We start from the raw sequence: 25,386 nt of genomic DNA on the forward strand, positions 1-25,386 counted from the left end.
GGTAAGGGGCCTGGGTGGGCAAGTATGATGGGGTGGGTGGCCAGGGGAGGGACAGGACTTACACCAAAAGCTTCATCCTGAAGGCCACTCTGCACCACCATATATTTTATGAGGGGAGCGACAAACTCCTATTTGCATTTTAGAAAGGTAATAGGACTGAAGGAGGGTTAGTCCTTGGAAGCTCTTTTTTCCTACCCTTTCAGGATTGTGAGTGTTTGTGGGCTGAGTGAAAGGAGTTAGAAGAAAAATACAGGTAGCAGATGCAGTCAAAAAATAGAAGCTTCCCAAGGGATTTCCCTGGTGGCCCACTGGTTAAGAGTCCACCTGCCAACGCAGGCGACGCAAGCGACACGGGTTCGAGCCCTGATCCGGGAAGATCCCACGTGCCGCGGAGCAACTAAGCCCGTGCGCCACAACTACTGAGCCCGTGTGCCACAGCTATTGAAGCCTGCACGCCTATAGAGCCCGTGCTCCACAACGAGAGGCTACCTCATTGAGAAGCCCGAGCACCACAACGAAGAGTAGCCCCTGCTCGACACAACTAGAGAAAGCCTGCACACAGCAGCAAAGACCCAATGCAGCCAAAAATAAATAAATAAATTTATTTTAAAAAAGAAAAAGCATCAAATATTCAATAGTATTTTGTTTAAAAAATAAAAAATAGAAGTTTCCCAAGAGGCATAAAGTGTGCAGTCTTATGAGGAAGGAGGCACAAGGCCAAGCCTGTACCAAGCTGCGGTTCACTTGGCCTTCTCTGGGCTGTGAGCAGTAGCAGGGGGCACAGGCTCTGTTCTCACCACTAAGGGACAGCTCCACTCCAACCATCATCAGCCTGGCCACTGAATAAAGATGGTTGCTTGACATACAGAACCAAAAGAGAAGGAAGGGAGGGAGGGAGGGAGGAAGGAAAGAAGGAAAAGAAAGGCGACATAAAAAAGGAAAAGGAGGGCTTTTCTGGTGGCGCAGTGGTTGAGAGTCCGCCTGCCAATGCAGGGGACACAGATTCGTGCCCCGGTCTGGGAAGATCCCACATGCTGCGGAGCGGCTCGGCCCGTGAGCCATGGCCGCTGAGCCTGCGCGTCCGGAGCCTGTGCTCCGCAACGGGACAGGCCACAATAGTGAGAGGCCCGCGTACCGGAAAAAAAAAAAAAAAAAGGAAAAGGAAACCTTTGTCTGCAGCATCAGGTTCATTACACTGCAATTATTAGCTGTGTCACAGGCACAGGTAGGTCTTTGTGTCAGACTAATTTAGATCCTGTTAATGAAAATTACTTCCTCTTTACAGAACCTGTACCCCATGTGGTTTTCTGAGGTGCAGATGAAGTATTCAATTAAGCACAATTTGAATAAATGTCAATTATGCCCTGCTTTGAGTCCCCCCTTTGAAACATCCTTGTATGTGCCCTGGTATAGACAGGAAAGCAGATCAACAATGTTTCTCTTCACAGTCAAGTCCAGGGATGAGATTTTAGGGACAACTGGTTTACCTTGTTGGCTACAAGATAGCAATGCTGTCAGTGGAGAGAGTACAGGAGCCAGACAAACAGTTTTCCCCTGGCCCAGGCTAAGTCATTCCTGTCTGATGGTTTTTAATTAAGTCCTATTCCTCCTGAGTGAGAGGCTACTGATCCCTCTGTAGTTATTTGGGGAATCAGAGGGTATCAGCCTCAAGAGAGGTTCTAGGTAAGAGGCAGTATAGCATAGTGGCTAAGTGCATGGACCAACCTGTTCCAAATCTTGGCTCTGTCATTATTATCCATCTGATCTTGACCATGTTACTTAACCTTTCTGTGCCTTGGTTAATGAGGTATATTCGTTTTCTATTGCTGCTAAAATAAATTACCACAAACTTAGTGGCTTAAAACAACGCAATTTTATCTTGCAATTCTGGGGTCAGAAGTCCTAATTGGGTCTTATGGAGCTAAAATCAAGGTGTTGACAGAGCTGCATTCCTCCTGGTGGGTTTAGGGGAGAATCTATGTCCTTACCTTTCCCAGTTTCTAGAAGCTACTCACACTGCTTGGCTCCCGGCACCCCATTGCTCTGACCTCTGCTTCCTCAGTCACATCTTATTCTCTCTGACTCTGACCCTTCTGCCTTCTTCTTATAAGAATCCCAGTGGCTACACTGGGCCCACATGGATAATCCAGGATAATGTTCCTATACCAAGACCCTTAATCATATCTGAAAATATCCCTTTCACCATGTAAGGTAGCCTACTCACAGGTTTGGGGAGGGGGCATTATTTGGCCTACTACAAAAGATAAAAATAAGATAATAAGACTGTGATAAGTATTAAGGGACAATGTTTTGTCAAGCACCCAGATCATTTGTTAAATAAAATGAATACTATTTGGCCCCGGGGAACAGAGTCTGAAAGGACCCAGGCCCTGAAAGATTGTATCAAGTACCATCCAGTACAACACCCAGTGTTGCCAAGATGTGAGGCTGATGTGAGATCCCTCCCAAAGGGAGGCAAGGTGCCAGAACAGGAGAAGCCCTTCCCAGCAGAGAACCCAACAAACTTTGTGCTCATTACTTTCGGTGGCATTTTAAAATCGTTTTTCCTCTGGCCTCCCAGAGACCTTAGGAACATTGAGGCAAATAGCAAATTGAACCAGAGTAACAGGGGCAATCCCATGTCACTGATTCAAGAAGAAATGCCCCCATGTGGTAAGAGGGAGGATGGCAAAGCCTTTGACGATAGCAGACATGCGGAGGAAAAGGTTTACTCTGTGCTTGTTCCGGGAACACCTGTCCACATACCAATCTCAGGCTCATCTCACATCCTTAACAATGGCTCAGCAGTCAGCCCTGATCACACCTGGACTCTACCTCTGTGCCTTTCCTTTGCTCTGTCATAAACTAATACTGAGGACCATACCACTTAAAAGACAAGTGAGGAATACCCAGGATACCCAAATAGAGACAGGTGCTCTGATCTGATAGAGCTTATAATGCAGGAACTCTGACATATATTTAATGAAAAGTTATGATTGCTTTTATGCTGTGCAGTAATTAGGACAAAAAGGCCAAGAGTTCATAGAACTGAAATTAGAATTACTCTTTAACTACTGATGGTATATTGAGATTTCTACTCTCACTGTGTTAACGCTCTAAAGCTCTGGCAACCATGTCAACTGCAGCTCTGAGACCAGCCAGCAGAGGAAGTCCCACTGCTTCTCTGTCCTGCCCTCTTTCCTCCACACCACTTCCTCCATCAAAGAGCAGGAAGAATCAAGACAAGAGCAGTGGTCTGAAGGATGAAGGGCTCAGAGAGAGGGAGGGTGTGGTCTCCTTGAACACACTTTCTCCCTCAAGGCCAGCGAGGCAAGGGGGTCTGGGAGAAGGCCCAGCCCACTCCCTCCCTCTGATAGGTGTGATCAGGGCCCCAGGAGCTGAGAGGGCTGGACAAGTGTGGAAACCAGGAGGCCACCTGCCTAGGCCCCGAGACAGACACTGCTCCCACCCTCTCTGGTCCCTGGTCTTCTCACAGGCCTGGCTTTCCCTCCTCACTACCAAAGGCGCGAGACTGGAGGGCTGAGCTCTGGGTTTAGGAGAGAGAGCCACAAAGGCCATAAAAATGCCTTAGATGTAGGTCCCAAGCCGTTGGTAAACTAAACCAAAACTCTCTCCCTGGGAATTGCATCGAGTTTGAGGTGTCAGTCTCACAGTATTAGAGAGTATGTAAACACCAGACCATGTTCTCTGGGCTTAGTTTTCCCTTGGCTTTATAGGGAGAGGTTCCTGGGGCAAATCAGCACTGGGTGTTGTGATCCTGGGTTCCTCCAAGCCTCTCTGGATCGGTAGATATGCATATATAGTCATATGCAAACGAACTCCACTGCTTTAAGTGGCTTATAGTCTCTCTCTCTCTCTCTCTCTCACACACACACACACACGCACACGCACACACGCACACACACGCATGCACACATACACAGTACAACCTGCAGAAACTGACACACAGATTGAAACAACACACAACATGCATTGACTCATGCCACATTACACTCACCGCCACATTAACCACATTTCCTGACCCTACCTTCCTGTCCCAATCAGATTCCTGACAGTCTCTGTCTGGACCCATCCCAATCTCTGGTTCTATCAGAGACCCCTGGCCTGTTCATTACTGAGTATCTATTTGGTTCTAACTACTTTACGAGCATTATGCCATCTAATCATCATAATGACACAAGGAGGGAGAAAATATTAGTATCCCTATTTCACAGATGAGGGAATTGTGGCTCAGAGAGGTTAAGCAATTTGTCTAAGGTCACAGAGCTAGGAAATGGCGTCAGGATTTGAACTTAGGTCTGCCTGAACCCAAAGCCTGTACTGTTTCTACCATGTCATATATGTATGTGATAGGGCTGTATAAACTATAGAGGGCTTTTGCAATGTAAGTCAAAATTGCAGTCCCTGGTAACTGACATTTCTGATAAATGGACTCCTGATAATGGTATTCACAGCGAGGGCTCAGAAATGCTACAAAATCTGGACATTCTAAAATGCCAAGCAGACCATGTGTCTTCATGGGAAGTGAATATACCAGTGCCGTTCACCTCTGTGAAAGCAATTAATTTCTAAAGGCCATAAAGTCATGTTCAGTGAAAGTCTCTGCTGTGGCTTAGACAGGATAACCACATCCCCTTCACCCTAGGTTGTCACAGCTCGACAGACAGGGCAGAGATGAGCCAGCCCTTTCCCCCCACCCTATTATCACGCCTGTAGCTGGATGCCCTGGGCAGCATGACCCTTAGAAAATACCTCCTGGGGATGAATACACAGGCCACAAAGGGCTTGTTAGGCAGGAAGTGCTTCTGGATGCCTGACCACATCCAGCTCCCCTAGATTAGCAGAGGGGCGTGGAAGAGCCCCTCTGCTTAATTTGTTGGACAGATTAAGTAGACTCAGTTTGCTGGGTTGATAGAGGGGTTCTCGCTGAGATGTTCAAAGGGAGGCGGACAAATATAGATCCAAGACCCAGAGGCTCTGCACAGCGCTGGCGTCATTGGCAGATGCATTACCGGAAGCCTCAGGGGCATTTAATCTCCTAAGTGTTTCAGGAGGCGGTAAGCACTTCAGAGTCTAATTCATCTTCTTTGTCTTCATTACTGGGAGCCCTCTGATCACCTTAATCCTCCCTCTGCCAAAGGAAAGAGCCATTTGTTTCTTTAATGGGTCTTCTCTCACTAGCTAAGTGGTTGCTCTGAGCCAGGGCTGAAGGTGAGGCCATCCTGAGGACAGAGGAGAAGAGCCTGGCTCAGCCGTGGGGTGGTGGGAAGGGGGGTGGGCGGAGATGGGGGGATGACGGAGACAGGGCAGTGGGAGAGTGTGGCAGGAAAACACCTGACTCCATTTGCATAGAGCTTGACTACATTCTCCATTCTCTCCCCACCCTGAGCCCCTCCTTCCTAGGAATCAGTGAGGTTCCAAGAGGGGGCCAGTCACTCCTCAGGATGAAAAAGGGTCTGTACATATAGAGCCATGAGATGTCTAAGCTGGAGGAGACCATCCCACTTTACAGATAAGGACACTCCCCTCTGAAGGTTCCCCATTCAGGGCTGAGTACCACCAAAGGCCAATAATAATAACAGACAGTGGCTTCCATTTATTTCATAGTTTCTGTGTTCCAGGAACTGTACCAAAAGTTTGTATTAGTTTATTCAATTCTTATTTTATCTCTGTGAAGTATGTATTCAATTATTTCTCACAGATGAGAAAAGTGAGGCTTGGAGTGAATTGCCCAGAGTTACATGACTATGTGGAAGAGAAGCTTTAACCACATGTCATCTGATCCCCTAACCCCTGTTCTTACTGCCTCACCACTGGATTTTGTATGAAATGACCAGAGTTGGCTACAGGAGAGGTACTTGAAAGGAAAGGGACCTAAAATCGTGTCAGGTAGGTGAGAGACCCAGCAACCGGAGGCGTCTAGCTGAAGAAGAGAAGAGGGGGAACAAGGTAGATGATGCAGAGTGAGCCCTCCAGTCCCATGCCCCACAGCCAAGGACAGTGACTGCAAAGGGCCAGGCCCGCCCCAGGCGCCAAGCAGCCAACAGCCAGCCCAGTGAGCCACCACCCCTGATCTGTTTGTACTGCCATACCTTGTCTTTATGAGGCTTGTCCAACTAAGAAGTGAGAGATTGAACAGGAAAGGAAGTCTGGAACTCCATCAGGCAAGGCTTGGAAGACCAAACTGAAGATTTTGGATAATTCGCTATCTGTGCTCTTTCTTGCAACTTCAAGTTTGAAAAATAATGATAGTCGTCACTTACTGAGGACTTAGCAGGGACAAAGCATTGTATCAGGTCCTTTACGTGTATTATCTCACTCGCCCTCACAAGGACCCTGCAAGGTAGATGATAAAACCAACACCCAGGAGGCTGTGACTTCCCAAAGTCACCCAATTAATAAATGGCCCCAGACAAGGTTGACATTCAGTCTCTCTGACTCCATAGCTCCACCACCCCCTCTTCATTTTCAGAGATGGCAGAAGATAAGAGTCAAAGACCAAGGTCCATGTCAGGCCAGGATTCAGTGCTGGCTAGCTACTTGTCAACCATATGATTTGGGGGATACTCTCTTGAGCCTCAATACTCTTATCTGTAAAATGCAGCAGGTATTATCAGCCTCACAATATTAGTAGAACCCTCATATGCAAATGCTTATATACTAGAGATTCTCTCTGAATGGGAGTTTCTATGGTTGGCTGCCTTTCCACAGGTGATTCTAAAGACAAGAAAGAACAGATGAAGTGCCACCCTACTCCTTCCCTTTCACGTCCTAAACAAGCATTTATAGAATTTCGCCAAGGGTGCCAGCTCTGGGCTAGAGGCCTGAAGAAATCCTGGGGAAGTATAGAACACAGACCATGCCCTCAGGGGGATAAACGTGAAATAACTGGGAAGGAATAAATATCATTGGAAAAGTCAACACTGCATCGTGAGGTGTGGCCTCCAAGAAAAGGATGATCCCGGGGAGCTGGGGCCGTCTGGGAAGGCTTTCCCGGAGTTGCTGGGGTAGGAGCTGGCACGTGAAGCTGGGGCAGCTTTGACTGGATGATGAGGCTGGAAGAAAGGTGGAGCTGGGGAGCTGGGTTACAGACAGGGATGAGCTGGGTTGGAGGCTGGAGGATCATCTAACACAGAGTTCAGGCACCTGGTTGAATTTACAGAGAACTAAAACCCACCAATCCACTGCCCCCACCTCTGGAAGAGAAATGGGAGGCTGAGTGCAGCAGAGGTGGGACAGGATGGAATTCCATAACCTCAGAGCTCAAAGGCCATTGAAAACCCCCTCATTCAATGTTTTCAAACACATTTAGTAGTAAAATCCTTCTTCCCCAAACAAGACTTTACATGGAGCTCAAATATACAGAAAAAAAAAAAAAATTGAGACTGATATAGGGGTTGAGGCCCAGAAGCAAGGCTCTGCTCCAAGACCCTGTTTCACAGAAGTAGAGAAAGGAAGAAACTCGCTGCAGGTATAATGTCAGACAGGCAGGTGCCCACACGGCTGGATACAGACCTTTGGAGGAGGTCCAGGGATCTTCCCATGGCACCTCTCTGTGTCTTAGGATGGACAGGTCTGGATGGAAATGGAGGAAGTCTCTCTAGTGGTTGGGATGGGAAAAGAGGGTGGGAATGGGCTTGTGGAGGTGCTCCAAGGGCAACAAGGCATGTTGAAAACATATTCCTTTACCTTCCCCCAGATTGCTACTAACAGGACCGACAGTGAGCTGCAGCCATGCTGCCCCCCAGAACCTAAGCCCTGGCCTCCTGCCCTCTGACTTCACGCTTACAGGTTCTGGGCCTGGTTCCCCATGAGCTGCTCACCTGGTCCCGGGTGTAAGGCGTGTCTACTCTCTGCTTGTCGCTGCAGGCCTCTAGGAGGACGCGGATGGCCTTCAGTTGCAGGAGCATCTCACAGGCCATCGTGTCAAAGAAGGTGATGTTGGCAAGGGCCGCAGAGGCCAGCAGGAAGACTTCCCCAGACGAGGCCTCTTGGCACAGTTCTGGATGGTGAAGAGAAAGAAAACAGCTTCACTGCCAAGCGCTTTCATATCAGTTACCTCATTTGGTTTCCACAATAGCTCAGGTAGAAAATGTGGGCAGGTGTTATAATTCCCATTTTACAGATGAAGAAAGTAGTTACTGGAGAGGGAGATGTATCTTCCTACATAAGTAGCAGGGGTGGCATTGGAAACCTTATGCTTGCTTCCTAATCACTCCATCCAACAGGTATTTACTGAGTGAACACTATGTACCCGGCACCCTGGTGTTTTGGGATGGGCTGGAGAACAAAACAAAAGGTCAGGTCTTTGCTCCTGTTAAGCTTACATCCTACTAGTGGGCAAGACAAAATGAATTTTTAAAAAGCTAATATAAAGAACTGCAAACTAATAAATGTGAAGGAGGAAATAAGCAAGTGCTAAGACGGAGAATAACTAGAGGCCCGTTGGGTGCGTAAGGAAGGTCTCCCTAAGAAAGTGACTTTACTGCTGAGACCTGAGGGGAAAAAAATGAAGCAGTCATGAGAATATTGTGAGGAACAGCATGCTCCAAGCCAAAGGAACAGAATGTACAAAGGCCCTGAGGCAGGAAAGAGCTCCTAGTCTATGTGTGTGTCTCCAGTTGCATACACTAGACCTGCTGAATTTGCCTTGAAGAGGCTGAAGTTAAAACATAAAAACACTACCTCTCCAGCTGCCATCAGCAAAGTTTCAGGATTTCCTTTTGGTCCCAGGAACAGGGTCGCCTGGCTGCAGAAAAGTCCTACACCAAGCCTCTGAATGTCTTTCTCTCTGATCCTAGTAGCCATAACCCAATCCTAACCATATCCCCCCACTTACCATCTGTAATTGTACTGAGGGTCTTTAAGGAGGAAAGGACCACCCCCAAACCCTGCATCCCTTCCCCACCTAACACATTCCCCCATGGGCTCCACATGACCTAGAATGGACTCCTGCCTTGGAGAAGGCATAAAAGGATCCATGGTGCTGCCCACCCAACCCAATGGACCTGACTTCTGACCCTCAGCTCCAACTTGACCACTAATCAAGGTGCTTCCTGGGTCCAGGCCCCTCCTACTGACAGCATCTCTATGAAAATACAGGAAGAGAAGCCATACTTCAAGAAAACAGCCACAAGAGAGAAAGAAAGCTTTAGGGGCAGAGTTGAGCTGTGTTCTATCCTGATCTCTAGTTCTTGCTTCCAAAGAGTCTACTTCTAGGTTCTGGCATTAATCCTGGCACCTCTTGGCACCTTCCAGTGCATGCAGTTTCTGATTCCTGCCTTTAAAGGGACAGAAAATAGCATTAGTTGAACCCCTGTAGTGTGTCTTTGGCACACAGTGCCATTAATTTCTAAGCACCCTTAGAGCAGAAAGTGGTCGCCTTCATTTAGATGTAGAAGCTGAGACTCAGAGAAGCTGGTAGTAGCAGAAGCAGAAGCTGTACATTCTTTACCTCACTAACTCATTCCATCCTCACAACAACTCAATTTTTTATCACAATTTTATTGATGAATGAACAGAGGATTCAAATGATAAATGATTTTCCCAAAATTGTGGAACTGAGGAATGATGGTAATTTGGGAGGGAGGGGGCTGGAATCAAACTGCTTGACCCCAAAGTCCCCACTCTTTCTACATTCCAGGCTGCCTCTTGTCTCTAGGCCTCTTTGCCTCATTCCCAGTGATGCTTCTGTAGATCTAGTTTCATTTCTATCAGGAGGTCAATGCCTGCTTCTGGGCAATGCTGCTCCCCACAGCCCAGGTATGACTATTAAAATACTTAGCATCTTGATCTAGCCACCCTGGGCTGGGGCAGCACATTAGCCAAGGAATTAAGAACTCTGATTTCCCCTTTCCAATGACTGCTTTATCCTCTGATTTGGAGGGGAACCACTAGGGTCAGCCCTTCCACGCCATCTCCCTACGTCCAGGGTTTGGGGTAAGACCATACAACTCACTCACTCAGCCCACTTTGTTGCAAGATTTCTTCTAGGTCCGAACACCCACCCTCATTCTTATGAGTCACCATTGCTGCCAACACAGCAATTATTAACACAACCACCTAAGTGCCTTTTAATTTTAATGCACATTTATTTGAACTACAGGCTGAATCACCTGGGATGTGTTAGGAAGATTAAATTGAGGATTCCAGTGACTCATTTATAAATGTTTCCAGGGAATGGCAAGAAATTGGAGGACTATTTCCCACCAAAGAACAGAGCCCTGGCTACCTGCCCAGAAGATAAATCCCATCTGCTGGGTCTCAGAGCAGACTCCACCACGCATCTTCATCAGGGTGAAATAAATAGGGAGACTCCTCTTCTCCGGGGAGAAATCCAGCCCGGGCAAAGTAGAAATGGACAGATGGCAATAATGAAAGGTTGTTTGGAATATATATGTTTTGATTTAGTATTTGCTATCATTTATAAACTGGAAGGTTTTCCATAAAACTTAGGATTTTTGTCTTTTTTTTAATTGGCCTTTCCCACATGGCAACAACGAACCGGAATTTATCAGTGATTGCCCCTCTTTAGTACTGCACGTGCTTTTAAATTCAATACAGGACTCAAATCTCCTTATTTTCTTCTTCCGTCTGGCCTCTTCACCTCATTTATGTTCCTGCCTGGCTCTGGCACATGACTGAGCACGACACCGCTGGCCTAAGTGAATCCTAACACTGCTACGTGGCCTCGAGAAAGTTCCTCAACCCCTCTGGGCCTAGGTTTCTTCTCTTATAGGGTGGGCATTAAACTTGATGGTCTCTTGCGTTCCTTCCAGCCAAGACTTTGAACAATTGGCTTCTGCGTTTTCTCAAATTTGAATCAATGTAGATGTTGACAAGTTGATTTCTCCCAGCCTGGCCTGTGGATGCCACGACCACAGTAACTAGAGTCAGCCATGAAAAATCAATTTAACTGATGCTTCCTGCGTGCCAAGTACTTGCAGATCTGAAAATTCTAGAGCTAGAAGGAACCTTGAGAGAAACAGGTCCTGACCCCTTGTTTCATATAATAGGAAAATTGTAAAGTGAGCTCTGCAATGTGACATGGCAAAATCTCACACAGCCTGCACAGGGCTGCCAGTTGAGAGCTTTTTGTTGGCTAGATTTATCAAAGACAAAAATCCAAGTCCACGTGTTCTGACTCCAAGTCCACTGCTCTGTACTGCTCCTAAATTTGTGCCATTCCAGATATTCCCAACCCTGCTTTGGTAACTCTGAGCACCAACCCTAAATTTGTGCCATTCCAGATATTCCCAACCCTGCTTTGGTAACTCTGAGCACCAACCCTAAATTTGTGCCATTCCAGATACTCCCAACCCTGCTTTGGTAACTCTGAGCACCAACCCTAAATTTTCTGACGAGATCAATTTTCATTCAGTTTCAATGAGATAAAGATAGAGAGACAAGTGACAGAGGAAGGGATCGAAGTAGAAACCCAGAGCATTACCAGAACTTATCAAAGAAAGGATGTAGTTTGCAAAACAAGTTCCCTGAGGATTGTCATCCAGGTGAGTCTTCCTAGCTCCTGCGTGTTTGCAGGAAGATTGCATTCTAGATATGGGGCTCTGATTCTTCTGCCAGGAGCACACACGTCTGAACAGGGGACGCTAAAAGAGTCAAAGTTCTCAGGGCCCCAGGAAATGAGGCCAGTGGTGAGACTGCAAGCAGCAGGTGGTGGGGAACAGCTGCTCTCTGAGAAGCCGCTTGCCCCCAGTCATTGCTGCCACATTCGCTGGGTACCGGGTACCATAGACTGAGATTTCAGGAACAAAGCCCATCAGAATCTCTCTGGGTAAGGATCTGAACCTCAACATTTGAGGCCCCACTCTTCCCTGGGGCTTGTCCTGTTCTCCTATTTGAAAGGCCAATTAATCTCAATCTGAACTCAATTCAAGGAGCTTCTTTGAGGGCTGCAAACATTTTAATAGAAGACTTGACAACAGAGCTCTTTAAGGCCTGACTCTGATACTTCAATGGTGGGATTTCAGCTAGTGGGATCTCTGTGCAGGAGATATGTGGGTGCGGTGAGGGGGGGTGTCCTTCCTGTCCTTCCTAAAGACAACTGTGACAAGGTCCTCCTCACCCGACAGTACCCTCCAGCCCCGGATGACTCACTAACGAGAGCTGTCACGATCTCCTCCATGCTCTCCAGGAAGCTGCTGAGGTGCTGGGTGAAGGGCAGGTGTGGGGAGGTGACTTGGGCGACCACAGCCGCAGCCTCAGCCCGCGTGGCTTCTGAGTGGCTGTCGTCAGTCAGGATGTCGGCCAAGCACAGAACGCCATCCACCTGCCGATGGAGAGAGGGCACAGCCCTGTGCATCCTGGGAGAGCACATGCTCAAGATAATAATGAGACAGACTCACAGTCCAGCCTGGACCCCAGTGACTCTGGGGGCTTATCCTTTGGCTCCAAAGAGATCATTGACTTCCCACGGCATCTTAGACAGTGGACATCAGCAGGCGTCCAGGGGCTAGGCCAGGGCATCCACCACAGTGAATTGTAGTAGAAAGAACAATCTCTTAGAAATCTCACATCCCTGAGTTCACATCCTAGCTCCCTCTCGCTTGGTCACTCAGCCTCTCTGAGATTGTTTTCTCATCCACCAGCAAGGTGTGAGGAGTTAAAGAGATGAAGAGGTGATGCTGGATCCAGAAGCGATGCTTAACAATGTTGGCCCCCTCCTCCCCTCCTTGGGTCGGCAGCAGGCTGAGCTCAGCATCTTTCCTCCGGCATCTTGTCCTCCACCACCTTCCCCCCACAGAGAGAGGGCTGCTCCCCTGGAGGCCTTGTTCTCTCTGCCCCACCAGAGAGAAACAGACCTGGGCAGAGTGGAACCTGAATGCCAGATAAAGACTTCAGCTTCCACTTCTGCCCCAGTCGGACCTGCTCTTGGCATAGTAACTTCTGCTTACTGAGTGCTTGATATAGGCCAGCTACACTGTGCATGTGTTACTACACCATTTGTCCTCATAACAGCCTTCTGAGGGCAGTGCTGTTATATACAGCGTATGTGTTATTATACCATTCATCCTTTTAATAACCTTCTGAGGTCAGTGTTATTATTATCTTCAATTTACAGATGAAGAAACTGAGACACAGATAGGTTCATTGACTTACACACGATGGCAGACTTTAAAAGCAGTTGGTTTGGGATTTGAACCACAATGGTCTAGCCTCAAAGCCCATGGTTTTGAAGAGGCATCACACTGCCTTCTAAGACGTGACACCTGAACTCAGACCCCAGCCTCCAGAAAAGGTGAGCAGGTGAGATTTGTTTAGAGAAAAGGCAGTAACTTGCCAAGGTTAGCTCAGCAGTGTCCCTGCAGCCCTCCGACGCCCCAGGACACCTGCCTGCCTGGGGACCCTGCCACCAAGGGCCAAGGAGACCTTCCCTTGTGAGGGGTCGGAGGGGGGAGGGGCGAGGCAGGGAAAGAGCCGGGCTGAGGTGAGGTGGGGAGGGGCCTGCGCTGCTGCCCTACACCTGCCGAGGGCCCAGGCTCCTGTCCCTGCTCCTGTCCCTGCTCCCTTACTTCCTGCCACTCAGCTTCGGCTGCTCTCCAGAGGCTGCGTTTTGTTTGACTAATTACCCCCACCATGTTCTGGGCCTCCCTTAAATGCTCTTGGGAGTCTTAGGTCCATTAATTGTGAAAGCGTTTGGCAATCTCAGACTCAAAATAGACAAATGTGGAAACAGAAGGCCGGGGAACTGTCTGCAATAAAACTCACCTGGATGTGCTTAATAAAAGAGCAAACAGGAGCCAGCAGCCCCTGCAGGACTGGGCTCGTGCCAGGTGTTTGACTAACAGGCCTCACCTGGGCCCAGGGAAGGACATGGGGGCTACTCTGGGCCTAGAAACAGGGAGCACCCCTCTTACTGCCAACCTAAGATGCCTCTTAGGCTTATCTGGTTCGTCCCCTTCCTCCTTCCAGCACCATCCAAGGCAGTAGCTAGGGAGCAACAGGGTCTCTAGTGGGGGAATGTCTCAGCCAATCCTATTCCCTAATCTCATCTTGGATGCAGACGGAGTTGCATCTCAGACCCAGTCGGGAACGGTGGTCAGACCCAAACCTAATCCCCAACGTCTGCTGGGAGATGGGCCAATCTGAACGCACCAGAGAGGCCAAGAGGTTGATGGTCCCGGAGGGTCTGTGCCCCCCAGGCCCTGCACACTAGGCATGCTTCCCAGCCCAGGCTGCCACTCAGCAAACTCACTGAGCACCATCTTCCTGAGCACATACCGAGTGCCAGGCTTCACGCTGGAGCGGTGGGGCAGGGACAAGTGGCCCGTCCTCAAATGACTATTGCACCATGTGACTTCTGGTGAGGATGCTCCGTGGGAGACCTCCTGGAAGCCACTCTGACTTACTGCCCACACCCTAGCTCGGGGAGGGTGGCCCTCCTCGGAGCTCATGTCCAGGCACATCTACTGTCATAACAGAATTTATCACACTGGATGGCCATGTTTCTCCAAGGGGCATCTGTGGATGACACCAAATTCACTAAGAGTTTCTTCAAAACACATTCCTGGGCCTCACCCAGACCTATTCAACCAGGCTCTCTGGCGAGGCCTGGAATCTGCTTTTTAACAAGGTCTGAAGCCGACTTTATACACCAGCAATTTGGAGAAGCACCCTGGGATGTGATTCTCCACTTCCTTTTCTGTCTGGCTGTCTCTGACATCTCCCTGGAAGCTCTGCAAGCCTGGGGACCACAGCTTGTGTACCCGTGACTTCTCCAGGGCTTGCACATAGTAGGCTTTCAATAAAGGGGAAAAAATGCAAGAGAGAAAATGGGACCTAGGTGTGTCCTAAGTGAGGACACACTTTGGACAAGTGAAGGTAAAGAAATGACATTGCAGGTGGAGGGGATATCGTAAGCAAAGCCCACTATAGGAAGGGGCAGCTTTGGAGAACAGCTGGCTTGGGAACATGGATTCCACAGATTCCTGACCCCAGAAAAGTGACCCTGGATTGTCATGTGGACCAAATGTCCAGGCCTCTGGCTCTGATGCCACTGACTGGCCACTTGGCCTCCTGCTAGCAAGCTGCCACCAGCCCAGATTGATCTCCGTATCCATCACCGTCTCAGCAACTCCAACCCAGTCCAGATAATCAAGCAGAAGCCCCTGAGGGGCCCTCCACCACAGGGCTCTGGGTCTCCCAGTGCCTGAACCAATTCCTGTAGTGTCAGAATATGCACAGGCTCTGGAGTCACACCTACCTGGGTCTGAATCCTGCTGCCATATCTTACTAGCCAGACAATTTTTGGTACCTACTTTGAGCCTTTATATATAACGGGAATAAAAATACCAACCCCAGAGGATGCTGAAATCTGGAACTGTTAACTCAGAGAATGCATGTACAGTGCTTGCCACATGGCGGTGCCATCATTCCACCTTATCCCCACCTGGCAGTTGCAGTCATCCCTCCCAGACTTGGGGCCCTGAATCCTAGCTCGCCTCACTTTGCCTGCCCCAGCTCAGGTCTCCCAACTGGGCTTCTCTCCAGGGCTCCTTTCTGCAGGCTCCTCTGGGCCTGAGACCCCATGGAGAACCTCAGCCCTGTAGGTTGTGGCCCACAAGTTTGCCCACTTGCTTGGACAACTTTGGGTCATGCAGCCCAGAACTAGAACTTCTAAAAGGTCAGTGACTCCTCTTTTAATACCTGACCGGGAACAATAAGATTACTAATTACAATTCCTGAGAAGGGAACAGAGAGAAAAAGTACCACCCATGCATCTCTAATGTTCAACAAACAGTCACTGAACACCTTATGGTGAGAGATGCTAAACTAGGCAGACTGATACAGAGATGAATCAGGAATAAAATAAGAGATAGAGAAAGACAGACGCATAGAGAAACCAAAGGTGGGGGGTGGAGGGAGAGATCATATGCTTAAAAGGATTGGGGAACTTGACTGGTACAAAACCCAGCCTGTCCATTCCTCTCTTATTTGGCCTTTCTGAATCATCTCCCCCTGCTGAGAACTCTCTCTATCTAGGCCTCTCTCCTTCCTGGGCCTCCACAATACCCACTTTTGGGCTCACCTCCTCCTAGCTAACTGCTTCTTTTTTTTTTTTTTTTTTTTTTTTTGCGGTACGTGGGCCTCTCACTGCGTGGCCTCTCCCGTTGCGGAACACAGGCTCCGGATTCACAGGCTCAGTGGCCATGCCTCACGGGCTCAGCCGCTCCGTGGCATGCGGGATCTTCCCGGACCGGGGCACGAACCCGTGTCCCCTGCATCGGCAGGCGGACTCTCAACCACTGCGCCACCAGGGAAGCCCCGCTGTTTCTTAGCCACAGGTTTTGCCATCAGCCCACTTTGTACCACCTCAGTCAATAGCACCCAAACCCAAGTGGCCTCAATGACTCACTATGATGACCCCCTAGCCCTCCAGCCCTGACCTCCTTTCCCAAGATCCACATCTACATTTCCAGCCTGCTACTGGGTCTCTTGATGTTCAGTTTTAAAACGAATTTTCTGGGACATTTCATAGGCACCTCAAGCCCAGTTCACTTTCGGCTGAACTGCTCATCTTCCCTGCCTTCCCTCCTCGCTCCCTCTCAGACCCAGGTGAGAAGTCACCTCCTCTGTGAACATGCACCTTCCTCCCCCAGACAGAGGGTCTCTGTTCTCCCAGCTGCCACACCACTCTGGTGTGCCCACAACTAGAGCACTTATCGTGCTGGATCATCCTCCCCAGCTTACCTGCCCACCCCTGCACTAGATCTGAGCTGCTCAGAGCAGCTCCTGTACTAAATCTTCTCTGGTCTCTAGTACCCAGCTGAGGCCTGACACACAGTGGTTAACTTGTGAAGTGTGGGCTGAATGATGAGGAAACAGAGGCACAGGGTGGGGAAGAGACTGCCCAGGCCACGAAGCAAGGCTACGCCAGGGCCGGGACTCCCATCCTGGTCTCCCCGCTCCTGGCCCTGTGGCCCCTCTGTGGGGCCTTTGGTGGGGCAACGTAGGTGAGAAGCTGGTGAGAGGGCCAGGTCAGTGAGGGCCGCTCAGCTCAGCTCCAGGGAGGGCCTGGGAGCAGCCCAGCCTGAGCCAGCTTCCTCCAAACCTGATCCCATTTCTGGAAAGTCTCCATCCCCAAACGCCCACTTCCCATCCTCAGTCATAAACTTGATGATGCCAAGAGAACAATCTAATCAAAGCACTTTCACATCCCTAAAGAAGTTGCTGCTGGAAGCACTTAGAGGTAATTAGCTTTTACCTAGCGTGGAATGGGCCTGGGCAGAGGACAAGCTTTCCTCATGGGAGGGTGCTCACGTGTTGGTGAGGATGGTCTGGCCTGGTCACTACCTGGGCCGTAGGATTGATGCAACAGGAATTTGCTACAGAGGGAATGGGTGGGCTCGGAGAGTCTTACTGGGCAGTGGGAGAAGGAGTGTGGAAACCACGCAGTTGAGGAATCTAAGTGTACTGTAAACATCACGTCCAATATATGAGCAATGTCCTCCTACTGGTTTTTGGAAAAGCATCAGTGGTGGCTTTAATGTGAATATCAAAGGGACACTGGCTAGTATACAAAGGCCCATCATATATCAGTGGTGCTGGTCTGCTCCTTCCTAATTCCTTTTTGCATGTTTACTTTTTAGGGAAAGGCAGAGGAGTTGATTGTTGTAACAGATAAACAAATTCATGCAAATGCAGTGATAACTCAGCCTCAGTGGGGGAGCATGAGCTAAAGACCCCCCACATTTCCTCCTTCACTTTTCTGTCCACTTGGACACCAAAAGCCTGCAGAAAAAAAAAATAGAAGGCAAGTGGGAACCACAAAGCAGTTGCAATCCTGCTCATGGATGGATCTGTCTGCCCAGAGTACAGCCAAAGGGAAAATTCAGGCACAGTCAGAGAGTGGAACAGGGTCATGCCCAGGGAAGCAAAGACAAGTGTGGGCCAAGGGACAGGGCAAAACATTCGGTGGAATAAAAGAACCTACGAGCCAGAAACAGGATCTGATGAGGGCAAGGTTCAGGACAAATTCTGTGAACAATGTAAGGGGTTAAAGGCTCACTTTATACAATGACGTATTTGTTCTAAGGAGTGGTGGTAGAGCTGGGAGCCCAGCAGAAAGCCACAGAAAGTGAAACGGGCCTTCAGGAGGATAACACTATCTTCCTCCCAAATGAACGCATCCAGACCCCACTCAACTTCTTTTGCTTTTTCAAACAAGAACCTTTGATTAAAAGCCAAATGTCCAAATAGACAAAAACAAATATGAATCTGTAATAGGGAATGGAACAATGGATGGAAAGGATTATATAACCAGCTTGGCCGCAAAGTCAGTGAGGTGAGTTATTGAGGTGGAAAGAAATCAAGAATTAAATCACTTAAGAATATAAATGGAAAATAGTTTCCCTGTCAAGCAAGTGATTCTCCTTAAAGCAGATTGTCGAAAAGATGCTCTGGAGGCATTGGGTAGTGGAAGGAGTGGAGTTTGTGAGAAGGTATCAAAAGGTCGCTGTGAAAAAGTTCATCTCCCTTTGGGTGAGGGTCACCAGGCATCTGCTGATGTGAAAGTACCAAGTTTTCAGCAAAGCGCTACTGGCACAGCTGGGGATCTGAACTGTGCCAATGGGCTTCTAGACCAGTGGTTATTTGCCTGGTTCTCAGATGATTAGAATCATATGGGGGAGTTTGAAAATACTAATGCCTGGGCTTCACCACCAGAAATTCTGATGTAATTGGTCTTGGGTGGAGTCTTGGCATCAGTATTTTTAAAGACTCCTCAAGTGACTCTAATGGAGATCCTGGGTTAAGCACCTCTCTTCTAGAGGTAGCTGTGGTACAGTGGAAGTTGCACAAGCCTAGGAGTAAGAAAAACCTGGGTTCATAACTTAACTGTGCTACTTGCTGACTTGGCGAAACGAGCAAGTTACTCATCTTCTCTAAGCCTCAGTATTCTAATCCTTAAAATGATAATATCCACTTAATGTAACAGTGAATAAAATATCAAAAGCATTCCCCCTGAAATCAGTAACAAGACAGAGGTAGCCATTATGGCTCAAGTAGGCCGCTCCTACTTAACATTTTACAGTGGCCCTAGCCAATGCAACAAGACAACAGAAAGAAATAAAAAGGTATAATGATTGCAAAAGAGAAAGTGAAACTGTCATAATTTATAGATCACATGATTGTGTACATGTGTACATAATCCAAACCTGTATAAAATCCAAAAGAATCTACACACCATTAAAATTAATAAGTGGGGCTTCCTTGGTGGCGCAGTGGTTGAGAGTCCACCTGCCGATGCAGGGGACATGGGTTCGTGTCCCGGTTTGGGAAGATCCCACATGCCGCGGAGCGGCTGCGCCCATGAGCCATGGCCGCTGAGCCTGCGCGTCCGGAGCCTGTGCTCCGCAACGGGAGAGGCCACAACAGTGAGAGGCCCGCGAACCACACACACAAAAAAATTAATAAGTGAATTTAGCAAGATAATTAGACACAATATTCAAAATTGTATTTTCTATGTATTAAAAACAATTAGAAAATTAAAAATTTTAAATAACACTTACATTAGCATAAAAACATACCTAGAAATAAGTCTTAAAAAAGACATGCAAGATGTCGACACTAAAAACTTAAAACATCGCTGAAATTAAATACAGTCTATATAACTAGACAGGTACGCTGCATTTATTGACTGGAATACCCTATACTGTTTAAGAAGTCAATTATCCCAAAATTTATTTACAAATTTAAAGAAATGCCAATCAAAATCTTAAATTATATATAGAAATGTAAAGAACTTAGAATTACCAGGATAATCTTAAACAAGAACAAAATTGGAGGATCTATACAACCAAATATTAAAATTTATTATAGACTGCAGGGACTCAGCCAGTGCCATGTTGGTACAAGGATGGGAAGAAAGATTAACTGAACAGAAAAATAGGCCAGAAACAGACTCATACCTGTGTCATCACTTTACCTACAACAAAGGCACCACTTTAATTCAGTGGTGAAAAGATGGTCTTTCTGATAAATGGTGCTGGCTCAATGGGATATCATATGGAAAAACACTGAATCTTGAACACCAAAAAAATTTAATTTGAAATAGACCATTGACCTAAATGTGAAAAGTAAAATAATAAAGCTCCTAGAAGAAAATATAGGAGACTCTCTTCATGATTTGGGGGAACACAAACCTTTCTTAAATGGAGACAAGAAGCACTAACTACAAAAGAAAAGATCAATAAATTGGACTTTATCAAAGTTAATTTCTATCCATCAGAAGACACCATTAAGAGAATGAAAAAGCAAACCACGGACTGAGAATATGTACTCTCAATACATGTATCTGACAAAGGGTTTGTACGTAGAATATGTATTTTTGAAGCTTATAGATTGATAAGAAAAACAACTCATTTTTTTTTAATGGACAAAAGTGTCAAACAGACATTTCACAGAAGATAACCGAATGGTCAATAAGGACATAGAAAAATTGCTCAAAATTATTACTTGTCAGGGAGATGAAAATTAAAACCATCATGAGAGATCACTGTATGTCCAAGCAGGCCACAAGCAGGGCACTGCATGTCCAGCTATCACAAGGCTTCAAACTAATTATCTGTACTTTCTTTTTTTTTGGCCGTGCTGGGCACGGTACATGGGATCCCCTGCACCCCTGCAGTGGAAGCACAGAGTCTTAAACACTGGACTGCCAGGGAAGACCCAAATTAATTATTTGTACTTTTATTTATTTACTTATTTATTTTGCGATACATGGGCCTCTCACTGCTGTGGCCTCTCCCGTTGCGGAGCACAGGCTCCGGACGCGCAGGCTCAGTGGCCATGGCTCACGGCCCTAGCCGCTCCGCGGCATGCGGGATCTTCCCAGACCGGGGCACGAACCCGTGTCCCCTGCGTTGGCAAGCGGACTCTCAACCACTGCGCCACCAGGGAAGCCCATATTTGTACTTTTAAAGTAGCCCAAGGGAGAATGAAACACTTATTTGGAAACTGTGTGTTCATTATCTGTGTGGGTCTTTTCATTGCCCTTCTTTCTCTTGTCCTATAAGTCTCTTCCTCTTTCTCATCATTCTTTGCTCTCCTCGTCTCTGTCTCTGTGTGTGTGACCAAAGGACCCACCACCTGCTGTCAAGGGATGGCACCTGCTGCCTCTGTGCTCTGAGGGCTGGCCTGCTCTGTGCTGTTGGTGCCAGGCTGTTCCCAGGGAATGGGCCCTCCCTCATTAAATTCTGCCCCGAAACCTGCACATTCTATCTTCCCTCAATCTCCTCACTGTCTTCCCTCCCTGCTATAGCAACTTCCTTTCCCCTGCTGGCCTCCGAGCTGGCACTGGCCCTACTCCAGAAGCCAAGGGGAAGCCAGTGCTGATGGTGCAGGCCCCACCTCTGCACCCCGTCCAGTGCCCTGAGCAGCCCTGGCTTCCTTCCCTGCGGCACAGCGTCCCTTCTCCCCAACACAAGAGGCGTGGCCGGGATGCAGCTGTTGCTCTTTTCCACCAGGTGGCGCTGTTGCACAGCGCATGGGGACCCGAGGCCCGGCTGAGCTGAGCCTTCGCCTGCTGCTGCATTTAGGACTGAGGCTGCCCTCTCCAAACTCAGGTTTGGAGCGCAGCACAGCCCCGGAGCCAGCAGGGCCTTCCTTCAGTCTGGACGATACTGGCCCCTAATCTCTAAGTGAATCTCACAGGGAGAGGAGGGGGGAAGGGGGCAGAGTGCCTAATTCTGTTCTCTCCTTTTCACATCCTGGCCTCCCTCAATTCCCCCCACCCATACCCTCAAGGCAGATGGAAGGCGTTGGGAGACTTGGCAGGTGGGGAAGGGAATGAGCCACACCCCCTCTAGAAAGCCCCTTTGCAGGTCTGAGGAAGGTGATAGTGTCAGTCCCCACTTCTGTCTGCCTGTCCACAGTCACAGCACAGACAGCTGACCTGGCACTCTCGGGTTCTCTGCACAGTCCGCCATCCAGGGCAGTTGAAGGTCCACACCTGGGGGCATGAGAGCTGGCTGAAGCTGATAAGGGTAGGTGGGTTGAGCCCCAAAGAAGGGTGAGGAGACATCTGGATCTCATTCCGAGGCATTTTCTCTCTCCCTCTCTCTAGGAGCTACTACAAGGTAAAGAAGGCGCTTCAAGTCAAATTAAGCAGAGTTCTTGCCTGGCATCCATAGGTCCTCTCTCCCCACCCAGCCTCACTTACTTATTTAGAACTGACTCCATGAAGATAAAGTAGCTGCCTCGCTCTGGAGTCTGCACACGATGGTCCTTTTCGGCTAATGGGGTGGGGGGCATAGCAAACTGAACCTAGAAGCAAAAATGGGGTTCTCAGCCCCAGGCTCTGCCTCTGCCAGTGTCTCTATGCCTTCCAGCCTCAACTTCCCCTTCTGTAAAATGGACATGACCATCTCTCCCTGCCTTCCTTGGAAAATGATCGTTTGAACCAAATGAGCAAAATGATGAGAAAAACCGGTTTACTTTTTTTGCAGATTTGACTTATTTCTGACCATCTGCAGCCCTACAAGGAGCAAGCAGTGGAGAGAAAGTCCTGTAAAGCAGCAGCTAGAGAGACAGAGCCTCCCCACCATCCCCCAGAACCCGCTCCCTCCCGCCCAGGGTCTCTGGGTCCAGGCCTCCCTGTCTGCAGCCTGGCCCTTCAGATGTCAGGGCATCTCAGTCCCAAGAAGCTGCCCCAGGAAACGGGGATGAGGTGAGAGAGCTGCCTGGAGACACGCAGCAATTTCTCCATCCCTCGCCACTGACACTTCTCTTCTCAGACTTGAAGTTGAGCCCTCCTCCCCTCCCTGCTGCTCATCATTAATTTCTCCATCGATTTTCATTAAACTCTCCTCTTGGCTCCAACACAGGATGAACTCCTTATTTGAAAAAATGAAATAAGAGGGAGGGGGTGAGGATAAAAAGAATCTCTTTTGAAAGCAAGATTGTCTCTGGTCTCAAGTCTGGAAGAGGCAATTACTAGAACCGTCTTGGAGGTTGTCTGAGGCTGTCTGAGCATTGGGTTTGGAATGCCCCCCACCCCTTATGGCCCTAGATTCTAGGTTCCTGCCCAGCCCCTCCCTGGACCCCAGTCCCCAGTCCAGCTCTAGTCCCCAGCCCCCACCCCCCATCCTGGCCCCTGGCTCTGTCCAACCTTGACTGCTGCACCAACAGTGCCCTGATGGTCCCGTTACCCACTCAGAACAACCTGGAACTCTGCCAGGGCCATGGCAAAATCCCAGGACTCAGGCTTTCTGGGAGCATTGCAGGATTTTCCCCAGACCAACCCGAAAAGGTGAAGACAAACAGGCCAGGAAAGAGGGAAGGGAAACAGACACAGGCGATTTCTTCCTCCAAGCAGGCCCCCACCCTCATTGCTGCATCACATCATCATTGCAGCCCCACGGAGGAGGTGTCGTCCCGTTTTATAAAGAGGAAACCGAGGTTCAGAGAGGACTCACTTTCTAGCCCCCTCTCAGCCTCCCCCAAAACCAGCAGTTCTCACCCTTGGTAATGCCAGTCCACCTTCACAGCTCTACTCCGCCCCAAGGCTGCCCTGACCAGTCCAGGTGGGCTAGGTCACCTGGCCACCAGACAGAGTTGGGTCCTTCTGCTCTCACTGGGCTGTGTGGCTCTGAAGCCCTCACTCCCTCTTTGGCCCTGATTTTCTTCATCCCATCTTCTCCAAAGTGGGTCTCAGAGAACACTGCCTGCCATTCTGGGCTCCCCCAACTCATTGAGCACGGAGTTCCTAAAAGACTTAGAGCCCCACTGGCCTACCAGCCAGCTGTGGAGTCCCTCTGCTGAGGCCACTTTCCCCTGGCCCGCCTGGGAGCTCCACCTTGGTCCTCGGGGCCCAGCTCCACTGCTTCCTTGCTGCTGCCTTCACCAGCACCCCAGGCACAGGAGGTACCACCAGCCTGTGGCTTCTGATAGCCATGGGGCTACCACTTGGCCAGCCCATGTGGGAGACAGGGAACACAGCTGCCTGTCTCTCCACCCAGAGCCCAGCTCAGGGGCTGGGGAATGAGGGGTGACTGTCTGCTGAGGACACAGGGTAGACTTCCTGAAACTCGCTGCCCTGGCAGGAGCACGATGGTGAGAGGCTGTGGGCAGGATGAACCAGACCTCTGAAAAGAAAGCGTGGAGACTTGAAAGACCCTTCAGGCGCCTCTGCAGAGGCCTTTGCTATGTCTTGACATCTCGCTGCTCCAAACCTGCTCGGGGAATATCCACGTCTGCCCTCTTCCCGGACCAATACCCAGAGCCTGGTTCCCTGGGAGCAATTGCCCTGCAGTCCCCACCTCAGAAGGGCCAGCTCTTCCCAGGGTTGCAGAGTATAAAGAACATGGGCTTTAGAAACCAGCCAGACGTGGGTTTGAATCCAAACTTCACATTCATGAGCTGAGGGAACACAATCTCTGAGTCTCAGTTTCCTCACCTGTAAAATGGAAAGGTTGTAGGGACTCGTGCTCCAGCCCCACTGACTTCTCCACACTGTGCCCTGGGCAGCATCTTTGGCCACGCTATCCCCTCCTGCTGGCATGCCAGAGCTCTCTTCTCCACCAGACCATCATCTTCTTCAGGCCACTCATATTCAAAACCCCGGCAACTGGCATCACACCCGCCAAAATCAGAATAGCTACCATTTATTCAGCGCCTAGTGGGCGCCAGGCACCAGGTTACTGCAATCTATTTATCTCTGACAGCCCTGGGAGGTAGATTTCATCATGCGCATTTGATTGATGAAGAAACCACACCTCTGAGAATTTAAGTAACTTGCCCAGGGAAACGTGTCCAAGTTCGTAGGTGGGAAAGCCTGGATTCCCATCCAGAAGAGCCTGACTCTCAAAGGCCACAGTTTTCCCGGAGCTGGGCTGCTTCACAACAAATGTGTGATGATGGAATGAATTAGTAGCGTGATGAGATGGGGAGGGACTGAGTGAGCAGACAAGGAAACGAGTGAGTTGAAAGTAAGTGAACGACTGGATGACAGAGAAAGAAGAAACAGGTGACTGGGTGAATCTACGGCCACTCGAATGCTCCAAGCCCAACAGAGCTCAGGCATCACGCAGCAGGGCCAAGGATGGATGGGCTGTCTGGTGACCTGACTAGACTCATACCCCACAGGGGTCTGTGGGTGATTTAATGAACCACTTTAAGGTTGGAGGGAAGCGGTGGTGGGTAGCCGCATGACAGAAATGGATTTTAACCAAATCCAGCACATTTCTTGCTGCCAATTAATTACGGGAGCCTCAGGGAGGAGGCTAGGCTAGTAAATCAGGGGGAGGCTGGGACTTTGACATTATCTAAAGAGGGCATGAACTGTGCCGGGGGAGTGGGCAGCAGGCGAAAGCCCCAGGGCACCTGCTTCCCACCTCGCCTCTGCCT

General features: G+C 49.0%; 1 protein-coding gene across 1 annotated transcript in view; it reads right to left on the bottom strand.

The window, feature by feature from the left end:
• Positions 1 to 25,386, bottom strand: part of INSC (INSC spindle orientation adaptor protein) — a 126,890-nt gene that overhangs the window by 14,504 nt on the left and 87,000 nt on the right. Inside the window, exons 8-9 of the mRNA XM_089915120.1 lie at positions 12,139 to 12,310; positions 7,845 to 8,023 (exon numbers count right to left, since the gene is read on the bottom strand). Coding sequence (XP_089771246.1) covers positions 7,845 to 8,023; positions 12,139 to 12,310 — 351 coding nt within the window. The remainder of the gene's footprint in view (positions 1 to 7,844; positions 8,024 to 12,138; positions 12,311 to 25,386) is intronic.

Source organism: Delphinapterus leucas, chromosome 7 (genome assembly GCF_059928025.1).
Source record: "Delphinapterus leucas isolate spDelLeu-1000000601 "Yukka" chromosome 7, BTC_Dleu_Yukka2, whole genome shotgun sequence".
NCBI lineage: Eukaryota > Metazoa > Chordata > Mammalia > Artiodactyla > Monodontidae > Delphinapterus > Delphinapterus leucas.